Source organism: Poecilia formosa, unplaced genomic scaffold, assembly GCF_000485575.1.
Source record: "Poecilia formosa unplaced genomic scaffold, Poecilia_formosa-5.1.2 Scaffold719, whole genome shotgun sequence".
Taxonomy (NCBI): domain Eukaryota; kingdom Metazoa; phylum Chordata; class Actinopteri; order Cyprinodontiformes; family Poeciliidae; genus Poecilia; species Poecilia formosa.
The window spans coordinates 1-26,252 of record NW_006800658.1 but is presented as its reverse complement, the minus strand read 5'-3'; the positions used below and the strand labels follow the sequence as shown (position 1 = coordinate 26,252).

Genomic DNA, 26,252 nt, shown 5'->3' with positions numbered 1-26,252 from the left:
TTAGAGGCTTTTTCTGAGTTTCCTTGTGTCTGTCTGCCAACTCATTAATTTTGGAATTTGTAATGCACTTCACTATCAGAAATGGTCAGATTTTTGTGGCGTAGAAGGTCGACTTCCCACTTTAAATCTGTGTGAAGCTCATAAATTTCAAAATAAGTGATTGTTTAAAAAAAAGAAAAATACCTTACATGATTTATAACTGAGGCATAATGTTACGTAATGAGAGGCTTTTGATGAACTCATGAATAGCAGTGCTGCTTACAGAATGCAATATTTAAATAAATTATACTGCCAAAAAAAATAAATAAAAATCTTGCAAAGTATTTTTGGTTTAGTTTCTAGTGCAAATATCTTAGTACGCTTCAACTCAGACAAAACTAACTTATAAGTAACTTTTCAGCAAGATAGTTTTATCTTACTAGAAACTAGACTAAAATGACTTTGTAAAATGTTTTGATTTTGCAGTGTATGTATTAATCATGTGGCGTCCAGTTTCATTACAATAAACTCCATATTGTTCTTGGGAGCACAGTGACTGAGGCGCATATATATGGTGGTGATTCCAATACTAAAGTGCCAGTCCTATTTATCACATACATTTGATCAAGAATCAGTTTGAATGTATGAAAACACTTGAAGAGGTCAAGTTGCCTCATGCTGATCAAGAAGTGCCCTTGAAACGTGTTTTTGCTCCTCAGTAATCCCAAACACACCAGTAAGAGAGCAGCATCTTTGTTCCAGACCAACAGGATTATTATTATTATGAAGAGCCAATCCTCAGGCCTGATGGAACAGAAAACCGGTAGAAGAGAATCAAACTGTTTGTTTCTTGGGAATGCAGTCCAGTTGTCCTGGGCTGGAAGACCTGATTACAAACGCCAGAAGTTGTTTGAATCCATGCAGTGCAGATGTGGAGCAGAAACTGATTTACAACTATTAGTTCACAGATTCACAATATATTAAAAATCTTTCAGCATTTTGCAGTTTCTACAGTAAATGTTTGAGTTTGTAACAAGAAATCTTAATGTTGATGAATAACAAATTAACTTTAGAAGGATGTGTGATTAACAATATGTGGATGAAGCTTCTTTTGTTTTCTTTTTGTTTTTTGTTTTTTGCTGATGCTCTAAATCAAATCAACCAGCTTTTTTTTATTATTACGTCTAACTACCGTCTGAGCTGTGCCAGTTTCCTATGATATTTTGTTGTTGTCTTTCTGGGAAATGTCAGGCTGATGATAAATTTGTATTAGAGGTCACATATTTTCTGCACGATGATCCCCCTGCCGTTCCAGCCTCCTACTCCTCCTTGCTTGGAGTCTGTAGCTCTGCAGTGCTTCGTGGGTCCGTTTCAACCAGCACCAAACACTCAGACCTTATTTGGAATGTCAGAACTGATAGGAGCGAGAGTTTAAAGCCTCCCACTCATTTATTTATTTTTTCTCTTTACCGTCTAACCGCAGCAGTCCCTTTTCAAACCCAACCAGGAGGAGAATGGTTTCAGAGTGCAGATTAGTTCAACTGCTCACTTTTGCATTTTGTGTGAAGTGAAAGCTGAGAGGGATGGCAAAACTCAACAAGTGTACTCTTTTTTTTTTTTTTTTACAACTGGTACAGTTTTCAAAGCTGTCTCCACTGAAGCGGTTTAAAACACTAAATGTGTTTTCTGCTCTCTAAAAGCGCAGGGCTCACGAAGACCTGGCTGAGTGAAGCAGCATTAGCACAGCATTAACCACTCAGCCCAGGTTTCCCACGGGATATAAAATGGATCCTTGTTTTGTGAGGAAATTGCCACAGCAATGCCGCTGAAGAGCACTTTGCTGGGGCCACATCAGATATTGACAAATATTGTTTCCTGTTTAGGAGCTGCAGTCGCTGCACTTCAAATCGAGCATCAAGGAATTTATAATCCAAATAGTGGGCTAAAAAGGACGTAAACAACACAGAGTACGACCAAATGTGGGACAAATTATCTAATCAGAATATTTTTTTTTTCCCCTGGAATCGGAATAATTCCAGCATGCCTTGCATTAGCTATTGTAGCGCCACGATAGGTTTTCTTTGTTGTGGCCAAAGTAATGACTGGAATGGCGCAGAAGTGTGTTGCTCAACTCAGTAGTGGAGCTGTTGGCGTTCGCTGGGCTGCAGCTGCATGCTGAAGAGCAGCCAGATGTTGGAGATGGTGAAGCGAGGCTAGTGAGCAGGAAACTGTTCTGCATGCCATAGGATTCTTCTTTGAAAACAGGAAGGCAACTTGTTCCCTACTTATGTGCCTTTTCCTGTGGCATGACCGGAGGCAGGCCTTGTGCTTGACAGTTGCTGGGAAAGCGCTACTTGTGGCTGTAACAATAGGCTTCGGAGGGTGCAAACGTCCCAAAAGTTTTTCTTTTAATCAAAAATTACAACATTCTAAAAACTATATAGACATGTAGTTTCAACTAGAAGTAAAAACTCTTGAGAAACTTTTATTTTTTTACTATTTATGTAATTTGCTTTTGTAGATATTGGCTTGCAAAAGTGTTCATTCCCCTTCAATTTGTACAGTTTTTGTTTGTTACAGCCTGAAACTGTACTTGTCTTTAGAAGTATTGAGACACTGTATTGGATTATTGTGATGTAAAAGGAAAAAATACATTATTTCACAAATATTTTACTTTCTTCCAGGTGCAAATATAATTTGAATTGAAGTTGGTTCTCTAACATTAGCCTCTGCTAAATATTGTGTTGGTTTAGCTTTAGCAGATCTAATGTTTATGATTTGTGCTTTTGAGTTAGCATAGCTAACTTTTTAGCTATGCTAACTCATAGCTAACCGACGAGATGGTTACTCTAAATTGCATTTTTGTTTTTATAGGTGCCTTATGAAAAGCAATTGGTCGTACTACATTTTATTAAGAAGTATCAGAGTAAAGCCAGTTGATTACATAAGCATATGTTACATTTTTAAGATGCATTTATTAAAGAAAAATGGATCATGTTCCTTCTATTTTACAAGACTGCACTTGTAAAATAGAAGGAACATCACATAAAATCCAAATAAAAAAAGACCAATGAAGTTTGTGGCGGTCGAATGATGAAACACTCAAAAGTTCAAAGTGTTTTCTTGGAGTTTTCTGCGCCATACTGTTACTCATTATACAAATGCAGCAAAGGGGTTGATGTTGCTCTGGATTGTGGGAGTTCCTTTTGAACCCAAGTGGAAAATAAATGAGTTGATGGTGACTTAAACCTGGGCAGTTAGGAATCCTCTAATATTTAGATTTATGTTTGCCATCTAACACCTTCCAGCAGTTTCCCAGAATGAAAACTGTTCCCTAACCCCTAAGTCAGACAGACTGCTATATACCAACTAAAAGAAACATGACACTGTGATAGATACTTTATGCTCTTTCATTTTTGGTGCACAGCATGGAGCCTTTAAAATGTGGCTTAAGGGTGTCTCTGGCACTCACAGAGCATTGAACCATATAACAGTTTAAGCTGCTAGCACCATCACATTAAATGCTTTGATCTTAAATAGCTCTTTTGCCAATAAAAAAAAAAACAACAAGTTGACAGACGGTTGGTTTTCAGGGGACAAAAACGAGATTATAAGCAATTTTAAACTTGCTTTTCCTTTCATGCAAAGAAAAAGAAAACAAGTTAAAACGTGTGATCAAGACGCAACAGCTCAAATTCTTTTTTTAAAGCTAAGGTGTAGCAGAACACCCTCCACATTTTCTGGCTTTGCATAATTTATTGAAGGGAATCCTTTTGCTCTTAACTACAGTGGTTGTTTCTTTCTCTTTTTTTTCCCCCTGTCCCTGAATCCAGGGAAGCCCTCAGACCTCCTCTGCAAATGTCTTTGTGGTTAAGAATGACATGTGGATGAGAGGCGACAGCGGTGTCAGGAGCTCTGTGAGCCGCATGGCCATGGGTGATGTGATGTGACAGGCTGTCACTGCGATGTTGGTGACCTGTGGTATGTCTGCAGTGCTGAGGCCTGGCTGGTGCTGCCTTAATGCCCCGGCAGAGAAACAACCCGTAGACTCTAATCATTGTATCTGTCAGGAGAAGATGCGTGATGAATATAATCTGCAGCCGGCCATTAAAACCGCCTTGTTGAAACAAGAATATTCAGATTATTCTCACTTGGTTAAAAGGCAAGGCAAGTTTATAGAAACCGCATCGCTCATTCGCGGTTGAATTCAAGGTGCTTTCAAGGTGCTTCATAGGAACGGAGCAGAAGAGCAACAACAAAAACTACAGTAAAAGCAAGAAATACATTAAACTTGTAATAGTTTCTTATGGGAACAACGGGAAAGAGAAGAAATGCTAAAATGCTAATATGAAAAAGAAATAGCTAAGACATGATAAAAATAAACCAATGAAGTCATCTTTGACCTTTATGGGAAAGTAAACATTGTCTTCATTCCCGATTTAAAGACACAAAAACAGTTTCTGAGCATTTCAGGTTTTCTATTCCAGAGCTGAAGAGCTCGACTGAACACTGCCCCTCCTTGTTCAGTTCAGGTCCTGGCAACGCCCAACAAACAGGCCACTAATGATCTGAGGGGTTCATGGTTAATACCTGACTAGCAACTTTAGGATCAAAACCATTCACTGTCTTGTAGACCAGCAACAATATTTTGAAATCCATCCTTTTACAATCAGGAAACCGGTTCAGTGATTTAAAGCCTGATAAAACTGTGGCAGCTGCTGATCCATCCACTAACTGACATTATGATCACAGGGACTTAGTAACAGAAATGTACTGTGGTCATTTATTGATACAGGAAGATAAAGTTGTCCGTCATCAGCGTACAAATGATAAAAGGGAGAATATGTAGGTATTAAATGAAGGCAGTCTGTAAAGTAAGCCAGGTGGAACCCCTTGTATGATCTTTGTTCACATAAGAATTGGGAAAACCACCAAATATTCATGGTCTGTTAAATGAGATCTGAATCATTTTAGCACACAATATTATCCACTTTTCCAGTTTATCAACAAGTAATCAAAGGCAGCGCTGCTGCCCAACTCATAGTATTCCCTAAGGGATTCATGTAGTTTCTTATCTGAAGAAATATCACAAGTAACAAAGGTCATGGCAAAGAAAGCAGATTGAATTGGTGCTTAGTGTTTATGTTTGGATCCCAGAGTGCTCCTACAGCTAAAAAAATAAAAGCTTAATTTTTTATTTTTTTTTAAGAGTGCAACCTCTAACTATTTTATAAAAATAGTTACGGTTGGAGTAGTGAAATCTTAAACAATGGTGGATTTGTCTTCAAAAGAGCTTTTATGATCTCTTACAAACTCCCAGAGGCAGCCATAAAGCGGCTTTCTTTCTTTCTTTCTTTTTTTTTTGTTGCTGTTCATCTTTTTCTCCTGCCTTCTCTCTGGAGGGAAGCCTCAATCTAATACAACTGTGTCAGGAAGTGTGGGGATGCAAAGTGCTGATGAGCCAAAAGTAGCCCACCTCTGCAGTGTGCTGCGCTGTCCCAGTACGCACAAAGCCTTATTAGCGAAGCATGCCATGAACCGCTATTCACATCCCTATGCAGCCTAATGGCACAGGCCCCACAGAAACTGATGATGATGGCGTGTGTGTGTGTGTGTTGGGGGTGTGATGGGGGAATTAAGTTGTGTGTCAGGAAGTAGAAATTGAATAGATTTGAAGCTCAAGCTAGTTACTTAATGCGGCTTATCGTAGCTTTTCATGTTGTGTTGGCAACACTCTTCAGTGTGGAGGGTGTTTCTGAGTGAAGTAGACTCGGACGCTGATTATTTTTTAAATGTAGTGTTTAAAAATGTGAAAAGTTGGAAGAAGCAGAGAGATGTTTTAAAGGAAACTGTATTTTTCAATGAGTGAAAATAGATCTGTGGTTTATTCAGGCTGTGGGAGAGAGCAAAACTTACAGCATAGCATAGGAAGGATGTTTTGGTCATTCTAGCTGCACTAAATACGGATGTGAAACTCCATAATTATTTTAGTCCATTAATAATAGTTAAACCCCACTTCACTCCAATTGGTCTGTTATTGACCACTCACAAAAGAAAGGCTAGGAAAAAATAGTTTGACTGCTTTTCTATGTTGTGGTTTTTAAGAGAAATTGGAATCAGTTGTAACCGACACGTCAAAGCTGCACAAACACTGGAAAATCGGAGGTCAACTTCAAAATTCTGGTTGGCGCATCATTTCTGTTATAAAAAAAATCAAACTGAATGGAAAAAAAACAACTTTTAAGTGCTGCAGATAATGCAGGAATGACCAGTAACCCTTTTTTATGTGGAGCTTAAGAAAGTATTGTGTGTTTTTATTGGTCTTTCATCTGTAGCTTCATCTGTAAAGCACCTAGAATTATCGTGTGTATGAATGGCGCTTTACAAATAAACATTCTTTGCCTAATGACGATACAGTCAAGGTTAAAGACGTACTCTGTTTTAGTTAGTAGCAAAAATGGTTTCAGGTGATGGAATATGGCAAGCTCAGTGGTCATAGAGTAGCACAAACTATGGCAAGCTGTGTATTTGCTCGATATCAGGTGTAGCTTTTTCCTGCTAATCTAAAGCTCAACACACCCACAAAACTTTATAGAATTTAGCCAATATAATAAAATACTGGTGGTGATGCAAGAGTACATCTGGATCACAGGTGCAACTAGATATGATGGTGAGATTTTAGGAATTTTTTGGGGGAAAACACCTAACACATACGTGAGACATATTCTAGTCCAGATGGGACTTGTGCGTGCATTGTGCCATGCTTGTTTCATTCAAAGTTTTTGCACAAAAATAATGTCACAAAAAGGACAGAGATGTGTTTTAAATAAGTTCTGTTCAGTGTGAAACTTTCCAGCTTGATTTTGACCAGACAAAAATGTGATATTGCACCACTGGAAGCTGTGAGGTTAACTTTCGTGTTGTGAACAGCTTGCAGTTAGCCAGACTTGGTTTTCTGACACCGATTACAAATCACTTTTATCTGGCCGGTCACTCTGACTTTATTTCGTTTCTCTTGCGATGACCCTAAGTGCTGCCAAAGAAGCAATTCAAAAGATATAAAACCCAAAAGAATGAGCCAGCTCTATCAGCAGAACAGGGTAACTCATGAATTACTCCAGTTCTTACTTTAAAACAAGAAGAGTATCAAGCATACATCAGGCTTAAAGCGCTCACCTTCATATCTGGGCCTCGTGTCTCAAACTTCTCCAGATGAAGGCAAATCCTGAAAGCAACAGGACGGTGCTTATAGACAGACTTTACTCAGATAGAAATTTAGTTGCGTTTCCAGATCTCTTGGCATCCCTAATGGAGTGAAGTTATTCAGATTTGTTGGAAATGTTCTTGATCTTAAATGAATTTAAGCTCTGTTTTAGCAGAATGCATTAGAAATACATCAAAAGATGCTAATATTGCAATTCCTTTTTGAAATAAGAAAACAAACATTTTGCTGCTTAAAATGCTGTAAGATAGCATCACTTTAGCGTACGCTTGATCAGTTGTAGCAAAGTATGCATGTGCAGCTCAAAAAATACTTCTAACTGTGAAATCCTCAGCGACTTGACTTAACAGTACAGTGTAGGCCGTCTAGTTTTTGGATTAACCGGTTGATTTGATGGCAAAAGCTGCTTAACAAAAGATTTTATTCCAGAATTTCAACCAGGTGTCAGTAGAACTGTGACACTGGAGGAGTTCTGGGTAAAACATAGAGATTGGTTTAAATGCAAAATGTATTTTTTTGTGCAAATTTGACTTAATATGTTGTTCTTTCAGCAAACTGATTTTTGTTGAGTCTCTATACTCCAGTTAGCAATTAATCAATTACTAAATTAGTTATTTCAATAATCGATCAAATTAATTGTTTCAGTCCTAAAATTTTCTGTAGCTGTTAACTGTCTTTGGTTTTGGGGCTTTTTTTCAGGCAACAAACGAGCCAAAAATGTCTCCACATAAAAAAATAAAAAAAAGAACAACCTGCTTTGCCCGCACACATATCATGTTTCCTTAGGAACCCAACAGTTATATTTATTTTTTTGTTGTTTTGAGACATTTATCCATATTAAAACGCTCAATGGAAGATATCGAACTCTCCCAGGAGAGCGTCGCAGCATCTTTCAGGGCTTCGGTGAAAAGATTAAAGGCTGGTGTGCTCAGTCTTTTGAGCATGCTTGTCTCTGAAGGCTGTGCCACTGGACTGACAGATGGTACCAAGAGGTCTGGTGTTGCGTTGCCGTGACGGCTCACCCGGAGCTCCATCCACAGCGCTCAGCATCACGACACTGCTTAGCTTGACACTCTCGCGCCCAGCCTCCCAGCTCCCATGAATAGTTTGTCTCCTTTGACACGCTGAAGGTCATGTGCCTCGCTGCCATGGCGTAATGCAGAAATAAGCCCCGCTGAAAAGATTGTTCAAAATGGAATCCCTTATTGTTCCGTGCGAAACCAGAAAGTGTAAAAACGATCCTACTCCTTGTTACATCTTTAAAACATATTTTAACTGCACATTGTTTTTGTGTGCATTAGAATGGACTCGGAGAGGGAAATTAAAGATGATCGGTATATCCTGTGTTTAAGCCTCTCGTGTTGCAGGAGTCGCTTTCAAAGTGATTCAGAGCATCTGAGCTCATTAAATGTTAATCAAAAAATCTATTTTCAGATCACTTTGAGATCAGTCGTGAGGATTTCAGGCCAGTTACAGCAGGAGGCCACTGCTTCTGAGAGCTGAGTGAACTGGACTGGTCTTTTCCAATGGAAATGCTGAAAACCGGATTTCAGTTTGCTTTTTCTCTCCAGCGAAGATGGTTTTGATAAAGCTCAAACTCTAACCTCAAAGTTTGATCTTGAGGTCCATTTTTCTTTAAACACATTTAAATGGCACAAAGCAGGAGGAGAGCAACCCCTTTATCACAACAGCTTTTGCAACACATGCACCCTCCTTTCCATTATTCATGATGTGTTTCCACAGACAGCCTTGAACCATGAGCCACTCTCTTGTCTCTCTTCTTCAAAACAAGAATGAACCTGAACTGCCTGCACCAGAGGGGCTCTTTATGTCTGCTTTTGGAAACATTAAAATGTCCAGTTATGCCTAAGAGTTGAGATCATAAGGAGAAAAAAAAGTTAATTGAGTGCACATTTACAATTTAAATGAAACTGTACACCTCTCTATGACCCTTATAATAATTTAACATCAAACAGGTGTAGTAGCAGAGAAGAACTTTATCCTCTTTTGGGAACTTCAATATCAGAATTTTAAATTTTGAAAATATTTGTACTTAAAAAAATAAAAAAAATAGCTGTGACCTAGAATCCATTCATCCATTGTCTGTACCCGCTTGTCCATGCGGGTATAGACCTGGTGCTCTGTCCAGATCAAGAGGTGGAGTTCACCCTGGAGAGGTTGCCAGTTCATCACAGGCCACACACACACACGCACGCATGCACACACGCGCACACACACACACCTTAGAGGACTTTAAAGTAACCAGTTAAACTTGCAATTGTACCTTTGGACTGTGGAGGAAGCCAGAGTACCCAGATTCGAATGCTGCAATTCCATTGACCATAAAGTTCTGAAAATAAATTTACTTTATGGAAAAACACCAATTTCAGAAAAAAGAAAATTAGCTACGTTTTTACAGTAGGATGAGAATATGCCGAAATTGAATTATTTTTGCAAAAATGCAATGGAAACACTTTTTTTCGCATCACGTCAGTTTGCAAACAGCAGTAAGACGCTTACTTGTAGGCACTGGCCTCCATGGACCATGCCCAGCTGGTTGCACTTGAGGCCTCACGGTTCATCAAAAGCTGAGTTCGTCCTTCACTTGTGTTTAATCTATAGCTCCTCTGTAAAATCGTTGGCTACTTTTTCCCAAAATTGTTGCATTCGTAGCCGGGCTTGTTGCTCCAACTGAATAAAACTTAATTTAGAAAATGAATTATATTCAGGAAACTACATTTTATTTCTTTTTCTGATATTAAAATTTGCTTGATAATCTGAAACGTCTATGTTGACAAAAAAAAAGGAAAAAAAACTTTAAGCTCGCAAGGTGTGTGTCCTGTTGCATGCAGCGTAAAAGTAACACTGCAATACAGAAAAAGAACATCAGACCTAAAGCCAAACATGGTGGAAGTATGACGGTCCAGGGCGCCACCAGTTATTAGGCTTAATGTGTAAAATGTGTAATGTGTAAAATCAGCATTTGAAAACTGAAGTTTGTATTTACTTAGATCATCTTTGATTTTAAAAATTGGAGTTTTGATTCTCTCAAGTTTGACAAAAAAAAGAACAAAAACAGAAGGTCTGTGAGTAGGCGCATACTTTGTTTTGCTCTATAGCAAAAATAAAACGGTGTACTTTTCTGCTTTTAGTATTAAGTTAAAACTATTCTAATTCTGTATTGCATTCAGGCCGTGGGTGTTTTCAAGGGTGTAAACACGCGCTAAGGCTTTACAGTTTCTGAAAGTGCTGGTGGAGCATTACTAATGCATTTTTTTCATGTTGTGGAGAAACAAAAGCATGATTTGATGTTGGAGGCGGCTGAGAACAAACAAGTGGAGGTTTAATAATTTCACTGCGAATCACTTATTTCCAAGTGGCCTAGTAAAATAGACGTTTCAAATTAAGATAAATGGATATATATATATCCATTATTATTATGGAGATTATCCTTCAATAATCTCTGAAGAGAAAAGTCACAAAATCCATGAACTCAAAAAAAATAGAAGGGAAGACAATCCAAATAATGTACTTATTACCTTTTTTAATGCGACGTAAATTAAATATGGCTTTATTTTTACACATTCACTATTTTTTTCTTATCACATAGCAAGCTTGGACAATTTTTGGTCACAAAATACAGTGAGTAATCTGGTGTGCTTCTGCATACACTGATCAGTGATTTGATTTTACAGAGGTTAGGCAAGCTAAGCAATTTCAAGGCCTCAGATCAGTACATCAGCTAATCAAGCTGCTCTCTCGGCTGCAAATTACATTGTTCAAGCCTCCTACAGATGCCTACTTGATTCCTCTTAAAGCTGCTTTTAACCAACTTTCAATTTTTCACGTATCATCTGAATTAATCACTTGTCACCAATGCGGTTCTCTTCAGTGGTCACTTGCTCCCTTGGGAATTGTTTGGCTTCACCTGCAAGAGCAAAGATATGGACATATTTAATTTTTACATGTTTTTCCATAAAGATTTTTTGCCAATTTTTCCAATTTATAGTTTGTTCAAACAGGAGTGCAGGGCTGCCCTATGTGTATTAACACCTGACTCTACAGCTAAAGCCCTCAGTAAATTTGAGTTACAGCAATTTGCTGCTTAGCTAACATGCTAAGCTGGCATTAGCATGTTAGCGCTTGAGAGTAACTTGTTTAAATACAGCTTCAGTTAACTATGTGCAGTCAAAACTTAAAGCAAAATTCATTCTTCTGGTTTATAATTAGCAGCCATTACAATCTCTCTTTAACTGTGGATATCATTGTAAAATGGGAACATGCATCGCCGCTTGGGTTGTGGGAGGTAATGCCAAGAAATCCAAGACCAGTCATCAGTCAATACAAAATAAAAACAGATGCTGTTCAGGAATGTAAAAAAGCAACAACAACAAAAAAAAACCTAAGAAAACCTATTAAATCCAGATAGTTAGGAGCGGTTTACTGAAGTAGTTGGCCAACAATAGTTTAGTTTCCGTTTTGAAATGACCTGTTGGTACTTTGGCTCTTCTAAACAGTGCTAGTTAATAGTGTGTGCAATAAACCTGCACCTTGAACAATTAAACATTTAATGAGCTGATGACATCACACAGGCAGTATGTTGTAAATGGTGAAAAGTAGTAGTAATTACTAAGGAAAACTCTGGTTTGTTAAAACAACAAAATAATGTGCTTGACTTAAAATACAGCTTTGTTAGCCTTGCAGAGCCAATACTATGGACACTCCCTGTTAACACAATGTTTACTGATCACATTATGTTAAGCACTCTGATGGACTTGTTTGCATATTTTAGCGTTTTGTAAAAGAATGATAGACCCATAACACACAGCAGAGTCAAGCTTAGTAGCCCTACTCAACACCAAAATATTATAAGTTCTCATAAAAAAAAGCTTTGTCAGATGCAGACCTTAAACCTGAACAGTAATTATATTATATTCTGTGGATAAGATAAAACTTTATTGTCCACAGAGGTGGACATTTTCCTGCAGCTCAACAAACAAAGTAAAACAGATTCATGCAATCACAATTTCATAAAATTTTTTAAATGCAAACACAGTTGTTGTAGTAGCAGCAGAGGTAATGCAGGCTTGGCGTGTAATGAAGTGCAGAATTTGCTCTAACCCTCTGGCGGTGAATCGTCTTAATGCGATGTTTGCCAGCAGGTGGAAATGAATCAAATTTGTTCCTACAGTGAAACCGACAACAAACAGTGATACTGCTCTCCTGTATGCAGGTTGGACAACAATCAGAGCCATTTTGTTTCCATGCAGCTGCCACATTAAAACATGGCAGGACAAGTTTGTGTTTGTGTGCATAAACAACAGTCAGTGATTAACAGTAAGCTGTTTGTTTCTAACGGATTGTTGTCAATAACTCATTATCTTCAGATGAGGATTAAGATTTATTGTTTTGCGAACAAGTTTATAAAAATAATTGGTTCAGTGTGTTGCTCTGCTAATGGAGAATAGTTTTGTGGAGTACAGTAGAGTGACTGGAGCTGTGAGTCATGACTACGTTCATGCGTAAATGAAGACATGAGCATGGCACAAAAGGAAATCAGATATCTGCACCAGCATGTTAAGCAGAATCTCAGCCACAAAGGAAACTCTGCTATCTAACCAGGCACAATGGTGGAAAATATAATGTATGCAAATGAGGGAAACAGACAAAGAAGCTATTCTTCCCTTCCACAGTCTGTATCAGATTCCTAACCATCTTCTCATCCCATCCACTGCCTCGAACTATATAATCAAACGTGTCTTTATTGCCTCATTTCTGTACTCCAAATGTTTAAATATGCTTCTTATTTGAAATGATCTATTCATTTTATGTGATTGGGAAATTTACAGTTAGGCAAATAAATTGATTTTTATTGTCTAGTTGCTTTTACTTCAAATGAACAGCAATAAATTCGATGTTAAAAAGAATTATAGCATAAACACCTGTTAAATTTGGTTATCAGAACCTCAGTAAGCAGATGTACCTTTTTACTGTGCGGGGAATTTATAATGTTAAAAAGTCATCCCTTGTAGATTATTACTAATACACTTTAAACCACCACATATCTTATTCTTTTAGCAAATAACTTTAAAAAAAATCTTTATACTCCAGTTAATGATTAAGCTAAAATTATGGATGTTTATTACAATAATTGATTCATCATAATTAATGATTTCAGCCCTACTTAAAATTGTAGGAACTTTTTAAAGGAACTTTCATGTAGTTTTGAATTTATAACCTTTTTATATCTTGATCTTAGTAACCACTCCGTGCGTAATATTGCATGCTACAAAACTGTATTGGTAAAACATGCCTATCTTTATTGTACCGGTAAACAAAGGTCTTCTGTTAAGAAAAGCCTCTTCCTGAATTTCTTCTAAAAGTAGTGCCTCAACTGCAAAACTGAATGGAAAATGGATTGGCTGTTTGAATTACTAATACGTTACTGTTTTGTGTGTTGTAGCTTCAAGGATCTCTGCGAAGGAAAATGGAAGGAAACACAACAGGACTGAAGCAGAACGGCCTCTCTTGTGGATTCTCAGGATCCGACTTTAAGCGTGTCCGTTTGGACGCAGGTGGCCTGGGTCACGGTTCCTGCAACCACAACTTAACCCACCCTCTGCAAGGGTCCTCAACCGCTGGCTTGCAGAGGAAGAACTACATGATGCCCCATGGAATAGGGTCAGACATGTTCAACATGACTCTGAAAGAAATGAAAAAGGAGCCCCAAGAGATTCAGTCTTGTGGCCACTCAAACTCTGAGATGATTTTCGACTTCAAAGATGAAGGTAGCGGGCAAATTGACCCGGAACTCCAGGAGCTGTTTGATGAACTGACAAAGTCGGTGCCTCCTCTGAATGATCTTGAATTTGAGAAGATCCTAAAGCAGGACGATACCTTTGGTTTGGACCTAGGTCGGCCAAATTCAGCAGGAGCAGCAGCCACTCTGTGTTCCCCGGTGGACAAGGTGATAAAGACGGAGCACTCGCAAGATTTCGGACAGGGCCACAATGGATCACCGCAGCTTCGACCGGCCTCAGCGGGTCCCTCATTCACACTGAACAGCACCGCTTCTACCAACACGTCGCAGAAAGGCAATGCCCAGAGCGGACACAGCAGAGCCATGCCCTGCTGGCCGGAAATATCCCACGCACAGCAGCTCAAGCAGATGGCAGCAAACCAGCAGCAACCAGGTGCTCTTCTGCATCACCAGCACCAGACCCAGCATGTAGGAATGACCGGCTGGACTGCAACCATGTGCCCTCAACCCACCACCAGCAGCTTCGCCAAAGCAAAAGTCTCTAACCAGGCCACACTCAACCAGCAGAAGATGGGCTCCCATAATAAAGGCATCAGCAACTGCCTGTTTAAGTCAAATGGGCACAATGGCTCCCATCAGTTAGACATGAAAGGTCTCAGTTCCAAGCCCACGTTGCACTTCAGCCCCAAAGTTTCTCATTCCACCAGTCAGTCCATGTCTATCATGACAAACTCGATGACCAAGACGGAGCAGCATCAGCAGTCGCCGTCACCGAGCCAGAACCAGGCACATTCAGCTCTCCATTTCCAGAACCAACAGATCTCGACGTCGGGTGGCGTCTGTTTACAACCCAAGTCGGTTTCTGCTGGGCTGCCATTCAGAATGTCTCAGCAGCAACAGGTAAGACCTCTAGTCGGGTATTATTTCCTTTTCGAGATTATAAAATGTAGATTTAAGCTTGAAAACCTGAATGGAAAACAATAAAATTCATTTAATTCTACACATGAAATACTTTTCACAAATAGAACAGAGCTGATTGTCCTCATCAAGAACAATTGGATTAAGTCAAGTGTGTTTGCATATTAGCACATTTCAGCAGCAAGGCAGTTCAAAGTGCTTTACACCATAAAAACACAATAGTGTTTAATTATGAAACAGCAAAAAATATTAGATTTTGTCAAATGCCACCATGAAAATAATCAAGCAAATATACATCAAATATATTAAGAATCAAAGACAACTCTAAGCAAATGGGGTTTTAGCCTTGATTTAAAGGAACTCAGTGTTTCGGCTGTTTTACAGTTTCCTAAAAGTTTGTTCCATAAAAATGCAAAACAGTTTTTAATTACATGACTGTTTATAGAAGCTTTAATTTGCAAATGTCGTATTATGCAACACCCTGGATGTCTTTGACATTTGGTACAGCACTTTTCTGATCACTCAAAGTGCTAGTCACTTTCACCCGGTAGCACTTTTATCCATCGATATGCAGCCTGGGGTTTAGAGCCTCGTTCGGGGGCCACACTTACATGTGGTAAGAAAACTGGAATTGATCCCAGAAACCTCTGACCACAAAATCTCTACTCTTCCCACTGAGCCACAGTGGCCGCTGTCATCAAATACCCATGGACTGGTATTTTACAAATACCAGTGGAGTGTACACTGCTAATCCCTAATGTGATGCTGAGGACAATTTAAAATGTCGACTCTGTAATGTAATTTTTTTACCATTAGAAAAAAAAATGTAACACTCACTGGAAAATTTTTTAAAAAAGCAAAGAAGATTGACTGCAAATACAGATGTACTGTTCTTTTATCCTTGCTTTATTTGTCATGAAGTTTAAACATTTACACCTGTGTTGCTGTACGTTGAGTGCTTGAAAATTAAGTCAAATTCCTTTTTTTTTTTTGCACAATCTTGGCCAACAAAGCTATTCGGATTACCTTGTTACCTTTGCTCCTACTAAGAAGAATTAATGGTGGCAGGAAAACTGGGAAGAAAATTACTCATGTTTTTATACGTTCTCATTTCAGTTTTTAAAGAGAAGTCAGTCAGTATTGACAGGTCAATATTAATACATTTTATATTTTTGAAAGCGCCTTTCCTGGCACTCAAGGACACCGTACAAAATACACAAAATCCATTAAAAAATAATAAATTAATAAAATCACTTGAATAGATTCATTTTTGTGCCCTAGTGAATGATGAAGCCACAGATTAGTAATTAGATGTTTCCTAAACATTGATCATTGTAAAATGAGAAGGAAAAATTACAAAAATGTTTCAGTTACATTTATTTGCACTACCAGCATTTTTGTTGGTGGCACTGATGATTTCTTAATTTTAAAACTAAACTTAGAAGTTAGATTTTTTTAAATCTATTTTTCAGTTTTTAATGCATTGAAAAGTAGATGAATTACAGTATTTATCCATTTTCACAAATCTCACAGAGAAGCTAGTGTGTCGTGCACAGAATGTAACGCCAAATATTGAAAACTTAAGATAATTGTTTACAATTACATCCATAATCTGTAGTGTTGCTATGAAACTCATGTAAATACCATTTGAAAGCAAAATTACTTTTAGGCACAGTAAAAGTAACACACTGCTTAGCCAGACTTCATATTTGGAGTCGTCTTCAGTCGGTTTCCCCCGGTTTGCAGCCGCCCCGCTGCCTCAAACGGCTCTAATGTGGTTCTGTTTGTTTTGGGACCTGCTCTTCCTAACGTCTGTGCCTTGGCTGCTGCGAGTCCCTTCGAAACGTCTGTCCCCTGCAAGTGTTTTGACGTTGACACAGATTGCCAGAGCATGGCGAATTAACATGCAGGACTTCTAATTTCTTTGCTTGTCGCGGTGGCTCCCTGTCAGGGCGCAGATATGCGCAGCGGGATTTGCTAATTGGAGGTTGTTAGCTACAAGGGACAAGTGGTGGAAAATGACAGTAATCTTCTTAGCCTGGTGCCGGAGGTTGAATCGTTGATTTGTTATGATTGGAGGAGATTTAGACTGTCCCTTCTTTCATTTTATGCGCCAACACTATCTGTGACTGCCTTTGTGTGAAATGATAATGTGAGCCACACAGAAAGCTCTTGTAAAAAGTGTGCAGATCAAGGGAAGAGCCTGAGCGACCAGGGGAGGATGGGTGGGATAAGGAGGAGAAAAGGAAGGGAGTTATAGACATCAAAGTAAACAAGAGTAAATGGCAAATCATACTTTTACTCTCTTCATCTACTATCTAGATGTTCTTCAGTCAATCTTGCATCTTTCATGTAACTTTCTGCAACATAAGATGTTTTAAAAACAGACCTCCATCCAAGCTATACAAAAAACAATTTAAAAAACTGATCAAATTATTAAAATCACACAAGACGTGAAAGAGGCAAGACGGACAATAACAAGATTGCTTACAATTTGTAAAAAATATATAAAATAAATACATTTCTTAAAAACCACACACATTTGTAAACCACAAATACAAAAAAAGAGGAAATATATATATATTATTCATCAGGATAGCAGTGCATTTATTCAGTGTCAGAATAATAGAAGTATAAGAATAAGTTGTTAACTTCATATTCAGACATTGACCAACACAATGATTGCTACGCTTTTAAAAGTTTTCTGTAAAAGTCAATATGATGATGTCACAACTTTGGAAGCTTCTGATCTCAACATTTTAGGTAGTTGAGGTAAATATACATTATATGTAATGTGTGCCTCCAAACATACTGCATCTGGTTTATCTTTATGTATGATTTCCAGATGCCTGGCAGCGCCACAATTATCCGATTAAACCTTTACATTAAATCATAAAGCTTATAGGAATCATACAGAAATAGAGGTGAAAATGCACCAAGAGTCATTTCAGCCTGCCGTGTAGACTAAACATGATTAGGATAAGAAACTAGAAATACAGCTAAAACTAATAAACGAAACTTTGGGAAACATAATACAAAAGTGTAAGTTAACGAAACGCATGCAAGTTTTACTAAAGTTTTATGTGCAAACATAAAAATGTGTATTTTTTCCACTAATTTCAGAAAGTGAAACTCATAAAATAGATCCACTACATTAAATATTAAATGAAATATTTCAAGTCTCTGTTGTAACTTTGATGATTATGACTTACAGATAACGAAGGCTCAAAAGACTTTGTCTCAAAAATGTACAATATTATTCAAGATCAATTAGAAAATTATGTTTTAAACAGAAATACAAGGTTTCTGAAAAGTATGCTCATTTCGATACACTCAGTATGTGGTCGGGGATCATTTATCGTGAGTTACCGCATTAATGCTCTGTGGCAAGGAGGAGATTGTCTCACCTTTGTGGGCGCCTTTTCCTTCCGCACTTTTTCCTTCCACTCAACTTTTATACAACACCCAAAATTTAGGAGACACTGAATTTTGGATCATTATCTGCAAGTCATAATCATCAAAATTATAAGAAAGAAAGGGTTGAAATATATGTGCAATGATCAATTTATTTTCACAATATTTATATATTTTTTATCTGTACTTTTATATCGATAAGCACATATTTAAAAACTTATAGAATCGTTATTACAAAAAATATATATGTTGCAGTGTCTCTGCCCATTCCATTAAATTTAATTTCAGCTCATATGAAATTAAACTTGGTGTTATTTTGGCAAAATGACATTGCAGATGTCTGAATGGGCTTCTGAATTTACAGCAAACTGGAGGCAGAAGCTGGAAACCGTTATCCAAACACGCTGTGGGATTCCAGCGATACAGCCATAGCGAGTCGTTTTACCAGCATGTCAGAGCCGCCAGAGGCAGGATATTCAGTTTGACCTGATTTTTAAATGCAGCAGCCTTGTGTGCGACGAGAGCTAAAAGAGAGAGGTACAGAGAAGCTCTTTCTATTTTATGACATTTCCATCCCACCGACAGCAACAGCCGTTGCTCGTTCCTCGTGCTGACACGGCTCGAATGCTTAGCTGGGACAATAGGAGGAGACCTGTCAACGCGGACGTCATCCGCAACAATCCTGACGATCGTCAAAGTGATGTCTGGGCTATCTGGGATTTTGGTTATGTTCTGTCAGTTTTCATTGAACAATACTGATTTCTACTGATGCCATTAACAAAACTATGAGCAGCATTTTCACTACATGTCTACTCTCTTATTAATGTGCCTAATTTTTCAGTGACACAGAAAGGAAGTTTTTAAACAGTATATTTAAACATCTGGTTTTAACTGAAATATTCAGCTTGTTGGAAAGTGTAGATTATATTGGGGCTAATGGGATTTCCAATATATTGGTTGAAATAAATTCACATTTTCTCTCTTGTCAGTGTTTTATATTTTTGGCACCATTCTCTGTGTCACGCAGACCTAGACGACAAAGACATAGAACTGTATTATTTTAATGTTTACAAGCTGAAATGATTTCAGAACACAAAAACTAACGCATCATTAAAAAAAGCCTTAAAAATGTACTATAATAAATTAGAAAAAAAAAAAAAAGAAACAGACTCTTCCAAAGCCCTTTGAATAACCTCAAGACTTAAGATATTGATGTTATGAGACTGCAGTTAAGTTCAAAGGGGGTAAAGTTTCTGGGACATCTTCCCCTATGACCTTGTATTTTCCTTGAGCTCTTTTGTTTTGAACAAATTATGCAAACACAGCGCTCATATTGAAGTTGAAAAAGTAACAGGAAAAAAAACAAAAAAACAAGAGCCGCATTGTAATTTTAGAACGTCTGTTCAAAAATGCAGATAATAGTGTTTGTCTGCCGCAGTCAGCTGGGACAGGGTTAAAAATCCAGCTAATGAGGAAAAGGAGAAAAAAAAAAAAGAGCAAAATCTTTTCTGAGCTGAATTAATAATGCCAGAGAAATAAAAGTCCTGAAAGAACAGCTTGATCCGTCTGTGTAACAGCAGTGACCAGCAGTGGGCTTCCTTGTGCTGAACAAATCTGTGAGCCTTCATTTGAACCGACACAGATTGGTGTTTATTTAGGACTTTTAATAGTTTTATTTCTAATATTCACTTTCTGAATTATGTTTTGTGATTGTAGCGTTGCTGTGCCTATTGATATATTTTCGTTTACATGAAGGCGGGAGTGATCAATAACTGTTTGGGGCCCCATGCAGAATTTAAATTGGGGGCTCTCTTCCAGTTGAAACCTTAAATTAATCATTCACAACTGTCTCTTTCCTGTCATACAAAAAGGTATTCAAAATAAGACAGACAAGAAAACATCTCATTCAAGTGAGGCAGATGGTTGTTAGTCTTTATACTAAGTTAGAAAGTGACTACAGGAAATGAGCTTCTTTAACCAGCAAATCAGGAACTCAAATGTTTTTTTTAGCTTTTTCCAATCCGTGAATGCACCACAATAAGCACTTCCAGGTCATGTCGACACTTAAAACTGTTCGGTGTGAAATCTATTACTGAGCGAAATAGACTTGATGTCAGAAGAAGCTCAGATATAAGAATCAATGTAAAGAAAATTGTTTCTGCACTGACATGATCAGAGTTCATTCAGAGCATTTCCACACCCTCACTGGTGAGAGTCCGGCAGACTCGGTTCATTTGTTGTGTCTTCTGATGATGTAGTTCTCTTTCACGCTGCACTGTGTCACACTTTGACCTAAACCCTTTGAAAACCCTGTCTGCCTGCGGTGGACACAAAAACCTCTGAAAAAGTCATGAGCACAAGTTCATTCTTAACAAAATGCAAACAAAAATGGAGTAGGATTTTTCTTTTGTTTTTGGCAAAAGACAATGAGCCATTTCTCCTGCTATCGCTAGACTCTTGTTTGTTTAGGTTGTATTTTACCCAGAATACCCGGTTCACTTCCTGCTTTTGGAGCGGTCTCCAGTCTGATTGGCGTTCAGATTAATACCACACCAAAGTTCACTCCAGCTGATCTGAGATCTAGGTTTTTTGTCCACATCAGTGTTCAACTGCACTTTTACGCCTCTGTTAATAAACCAGACTTTCTAGACAAAAGCTAGAATTTGATTAAAACAGACAAAACTGGACTGCTGTAAATGCACCTTGAGACTTTCAGCAGTGAGACATATTACCGAATAGCGACCTGTGTTGTAGTTCTTAAAGAGACACAGGAAGTAACTTCTTGCTTATCTAATAAAAAAAACTCTGACTAGAAACAGGGTAATTGCTCTTACCCATTGTCAAAATGGGAAGGTCAAAAGAACAGAACGAGGCATTCAAGTAATGCGTGTTGATCTTTACAAGTCAGGAAATGGCTACAAGAAAGAGCTAACCTGCCAAAACTTGTCCATATGTCCGAAACATTGTGCTGATGATCTTGTGGCACCACATCCTTCAGTAAGACTTCGAGCAGGGCCCAGTGGGTTGAGCCTGCAGGTCACTCTGGCAGCGCTGTGAAGGGACTACTTGTTTCCTGGGAAAGGGAGCAGCGGCCAAGTCCAGATGCCGAGGCCCTCCCCAGGGACAGCATCCTGAGAAGACTGGAGGAAGTGCAGTGTGAGAGCAGGCGAGGCCCGCGCAGCCGCAGGATGAGGGGCTAAATCACTCGGCTCCCTCGCTCTCGAGCCTGAGCCACATGTGGTATTCATTTAAAACAAGCTTGGGAAGAATAAAAACGGGAAAGGGGGGCAGAGGGGGGCACGGAAAACAGCTTTATGACACATCAGGATTAAAGGATAACTGAGTCGAGCTAAAAACACCCCTTCTTTGGATATTTACGTACAACAAGGGTGAGGTGGAGTGAGCCCTTTACAGTTTTTCAGTGATGGTCACCAGTTCTTCCACAATCGCTAATTGGAGAGAGTGAATCAGAACCTCAGAGCGGAAAGGAGAGATCTGTTTTGATGTTTCACTCAACGTCATTACCAGCCTTGATTTACTGTGTGGGTAAAAGTAAGTCAGAGAGGCAGAAAATGTTCAATTCTCTGGAAGTCATGATGAGCTTTACCCCCGTCATTCTCTAATCCGAGTTGTTACTTCTCACAATGTCAGGCCATTCATTTAGATTCGCTCAAAAGCACTCATGCGGTGAAAATACATAAACACTTTCTTTTTTTTACTCCTTTTGAGGGATCACAAAATCACCGCCCTGTGGTTATTCATTTTCTGCTAAAAATGTCTTCTAATAGCTTTTTCCAAATGCGCTGTTGGATTTCTAATCCATTTCACCCTGGGAAACATTTTAAGTCAACACAATGACTGACACTGTACACACAATGTGTTGACTTGGATTTAGTGCACATTAACCTCCTTCGTGAGCAATGTGAGGGTGTCCTCACATTGCAAGCCCAACGCGTGGTTCTCTTGGTGCGTCCTGAACGGCCCGCGCTGATGCCTAGAAAATATAAGATCTCAAACAGCAGCGAGGCTGAGAGCTTATCTGCAAAAACATACGAGGAGGAGTTTTTGGATGTCTCAATTAAATCCGAGTGTGGCAGGCTACAACATTTTAATCAGCGTCACGAGCCAAATGGATTTGCAGAGGATGGGATGTCTCCCTGCCAAAAGCACGCAGTGATCAGTAAAGGAGAGCTTATTAAATGGAGGTGGTCACGGCGCTGGCGCTTAACTTCCCATCGGCACACATTTCCTGCTGTCTCAGGGATTCTTTCCACTCTCTTTAGACACAATTATCAAGGGAGAGGCAGGCCTTGAGGAGGACGCGCTCTCTCTCTCTTTTGCTCATCCCCTTTCCAAAAAAAGCCTCTCTCTCTCTCTCTCTCTCTGAGTCTCCCTTTCTCATCTGCAGAGGGAGTAGCCTTGACCACATTCTGGAGTCTTAAGCATCTTTCACACAGACATTTAATAGCTTGTAGGATTTCGCCCTCTAGTGGTAGATATGTGTTTTTGCATTGATGCAGATTTTCCTTCTTGTGGCTCATTTCAAGACTCTTGGCAGGAAGTGAATATTTTATACACTCATCTGCACTTTTCACAAATACCATGACAAATTTTTATACATTTATCCATTTAGGCAATTTGATTCAAAAACCAGGAATTTACTCTACAGATTCACAACACAGAATGAGTATTAATTGATGTAAACTCTTGATATAGCTAATTAGTCATAAAATATAGTTTATTTGAAAAATTAGAGAACCAATTTAACACACACACACATATATATAGACTGTGTAGTCAGGCATTTTACTGAAAGGTTTGGTGGAAGGAAAAATGTCATAGAAAAAGGTGCACAAATCTATTCTAAGACTTAAGGCTTGAATTGTTGAATTGTAGCTGGAGTCAGAGCTTCAAGAGTCACCACCTATAGGCGCATCTATGATATAGACTAGAACTCTTCCGCATCTTGAGCTGGGTCACTACTGAACCAGAGAAATACATATTAAATATTATCAAATGGAGGATGAGAGACATGCATCCGATGCATTAATCCTCAGCAGATTCACAGGCTTTTCTCCTCCACACTATGCTGCAATTATGCAATAATTTATTGACTGTAAAGTACATGGATAGGTTTTTAGTAGATAGACATTTCTGTATTAAAAATGTTTCTATTCGTCTTTAACATTTTAAATTATGAGCAAGTGAATTTAGGCTTTTTTTTTAGCTATAAGCTGTTGTCATCAAAAATAAACACACATCATCACACACATCACTCAGTGTGATGAATTTATAGAATGATTTTCACTTTTTAAAAATAATTTACTGAAATAAATGAGCTTTCACATGATATTCAACTCTATTAAGATTCTTCACTAAATAATCTTTTATTTTTCCTCTATAAAAGGCTGTTCCTGCTGGCCCCAGGATGCCCACCAGTGGAAGCTTAGGAGTCCTGTCAGCCCAATCACAGCCACAGCCGTCAGCGCCTAGCAACCAGCAGAAAGGCCCGGCCAGAGGCCCACCCATGCAGAGACAGGTTAACCTGCAGCAGCATCCCATCAGCAACACAGTAAGCTGCATTTAGAGCTGAGAGAACTGTTCGGCATTGGTCAAGCATCGGCTGCAACTAACAATTATTTTAGTAATCAGTTTTTCTATCAGTTATTTTTCTCGATTAATCTGATTTTTAAAAATGGACACAGTCTTCAGATTTTTTTTATAAACCACTTAAACTGTTTTTATTCAGTGTTAGGAATGCATTAGAAGTGATAAAAAGCGAACAAGTCATTGGATAAAATGCAATGCCATGGCATTCCTTCAGTGTACACTGATCACTTGTCGCAAAAAAAACAAAACTTCTGACATCAACGTATGAAAAGCTCAGCCTCTGTTTGACTTATCGATACAGTGTAGAGATAATCTGGTGAATGTTATCTGGATTAACTGATTAATAATTTGATAGCAAAAGGTGATTAATAGGAGACTTTTGTACAGAATTGGAAGCAGATGAAGCTAAAACTGCCAAGTGAGTAGTTTTGGATAGAACAAATTGATTTATTTATTATCGATTAATAAATTAGTTGACGATTATTTCCGTAATTGATACTTCAAGATTAATCCTATTAATCATTTCAGTCATACATCTGTTAAGCAGCCATTGTACATGTCTAATTTTTTCTCTGCTTTTCAGGATAAAGATAACACACATGACCAGTTCAGTCGACATCTCACAAGACCACCTCCGGATTACAAGCAGTCGAGAAGCTTGGTGGGGATTCAGCAAGCAAATATCTTTCCAGGTACTTCTAAACATTTCATGCAAATTAGCATCAGCGTAAATCCTGGCTGGTAATCCTGAAACTTCTATGTCTCTTTAGGTCAGAACCCTGCACAGTCTCCCAACAATGGTCCTGACAATAACCTGCAGTCCATATCTTGCCAACTCTCAAGCGGGCCTACTTCAAAGATGAGCCCCTTGCCATCGGATCGCAGATTCGGTATCAGGCCAGACTGCCATCCAAGTTCCTGTATCAGCCAGTTCCAGCAGCAAAACAGTCACGGTCGTATAGGACTGAGTCAAAGTAAACCGAGATTCCTGGCACCAGGCACACAGGGGAAATCCTTTGGGATGAACAATGTAACAGGTGTGCAACATCAGAGGGCAACAGCTGACTTGCATTCCTCCAGGGTGCCAGTACAGAATCTAGGAGGCTCGATGACAAATGTCAGTCTGGGCTGGGGGTCAGCCAACAAGCAAGTGGCAGCTGGACTTCGGCGTCTGCCCAACCCACTGCAGTTGCAGGGTGTGCAAGACCTGCCGAACCACCCATACCAGCAGAGGCACGTCGGACCCCCCAACCAGGTAGCACCAGACGCCGGGATGCCAACCCTGGGAGACGCAGGCCAAGCCAGACCGAGTCAGGCCATGATGGGCTGTCCATCCCCTCTGGGAAACCTGAGCCAGGCCTCTCCTGAACAAAGGGTGCCGGCAGCCAGCTTTCCAGATGCCAGTCCCGGTTCAAGCAGCTACCAGAACAACAGATCCAACCGTCTGACCTTCGACTTCCTCCCGGAAGGGGACAACACAGTCCCTGGAATCAATGCGGACTCAGACTTCATTGACTCCCTGCTTAAATCGGGCTCTGGGAATGACGACTGGATGAAAGATATAAACCTGGACGAGATTCTGGGAAGTCACTCATAAGTTTAGATTACAGGCTGCAGAAAAATGCACCTGCAGCTCAAATCTTAGAGTTTATATCTGTAATGTAGAACGGTTACAATTTGTAAGTATTGTTCAAAAAAATTTTATAAATCCAAATTAATTGTTATTCATGTAAACAGAATTTCTTGGTTTTGTATTTACTGTGAAATAAATGTATGTTTGTGTTCGCAGTACATATTTGTCTCCGGTATATTCCCAAGAAACTGCTTTCCTGTTTTTGTTTTTGTGGACTGTATTTCATGCATTAGTGCTGTTATAACATCAAAAAAAAAAAAATAATACACACTGTGAAAAGGAAGTTACTTCTCTAAGTTTCTTACCCCACATTTAGCATGTTCTAGTATTTACCACACTGAATTTTCCAAAACAAACGTTTCCTCTTATTGTTCGGTCATTTTCATCTGTGGTAGTTTAAAATGCTGTTTTAAATAATGTAACCCTTATTTTTCTTATGTGATATTTAATACTCGGAATAGTAATTAGGGAATATAACACATGTAATTAATAAAAATTTATTTGAATAAAATAGAAGTTTATTTCTTTTTCTTTAACAAGACTTAACATTAAAGATAGGTCTCACACACTACACCCTCTCACTGTAGTGTAGATTGACTTGTAGAATAAAAAAAAAAATCAGTTGGATGGAACTGGTCTGACAATGTGAAATAGACACAGATCTCAGTCCAATGAAATTAAAGAACAAATTAGATAAACACAATGAGTAACATTAT

General features: G+C 38.7%; 1 protein-coding gene and 1 long non-coding RNA gene across 2 annotated transcripts in view; one reads left to right on the top strand and one right to left on the bottom strand.

Annotated features, from left to right (window-relative positions):
* LOC103131115 (mastermind-like protein 2) overlaps positions 1–26,047 on the top strand; it is a 51,525-nt gene extending 25,478 nt beyond the window's left edge. The window contains exons 2-5 of the mRNA XM_007542689.2: positions 13,665–14,861; positions 23,701–23,865; positions 24,487–24,595; positions 24,674–26,047. Coding sequence (XP_007542751.1) covers positions 13,665–14,861; positions 23,701–23,865; positions 24,487–24,595; positions 24,674–25,500 — 2,298 coding nt within the window. The 3' untranslated portion in view covers positions 25,501–26,047. The remainder of the gene's footprint in view (positions 1–13,664; positions 14,862–23,700; positions 23,866–24,486; positions 24,596–24,673) is intronic.
* On the bottom strand, positions 10,726–23,692 carry LOC107834682 (uncharacterized). Its single transcript, XR_001660495.1, has 2 exons — positions 21,227–23,692; positions 10,726–11,129 (listed from the first exon to the last, which is right to left on the bottom strand). It is a non-coding gene; the product is annotated as an uncharacterized LOC107834682 (long non-coding RNA).
* Positions 26,048–26,252: the final 205 nt, after the last annotated feature.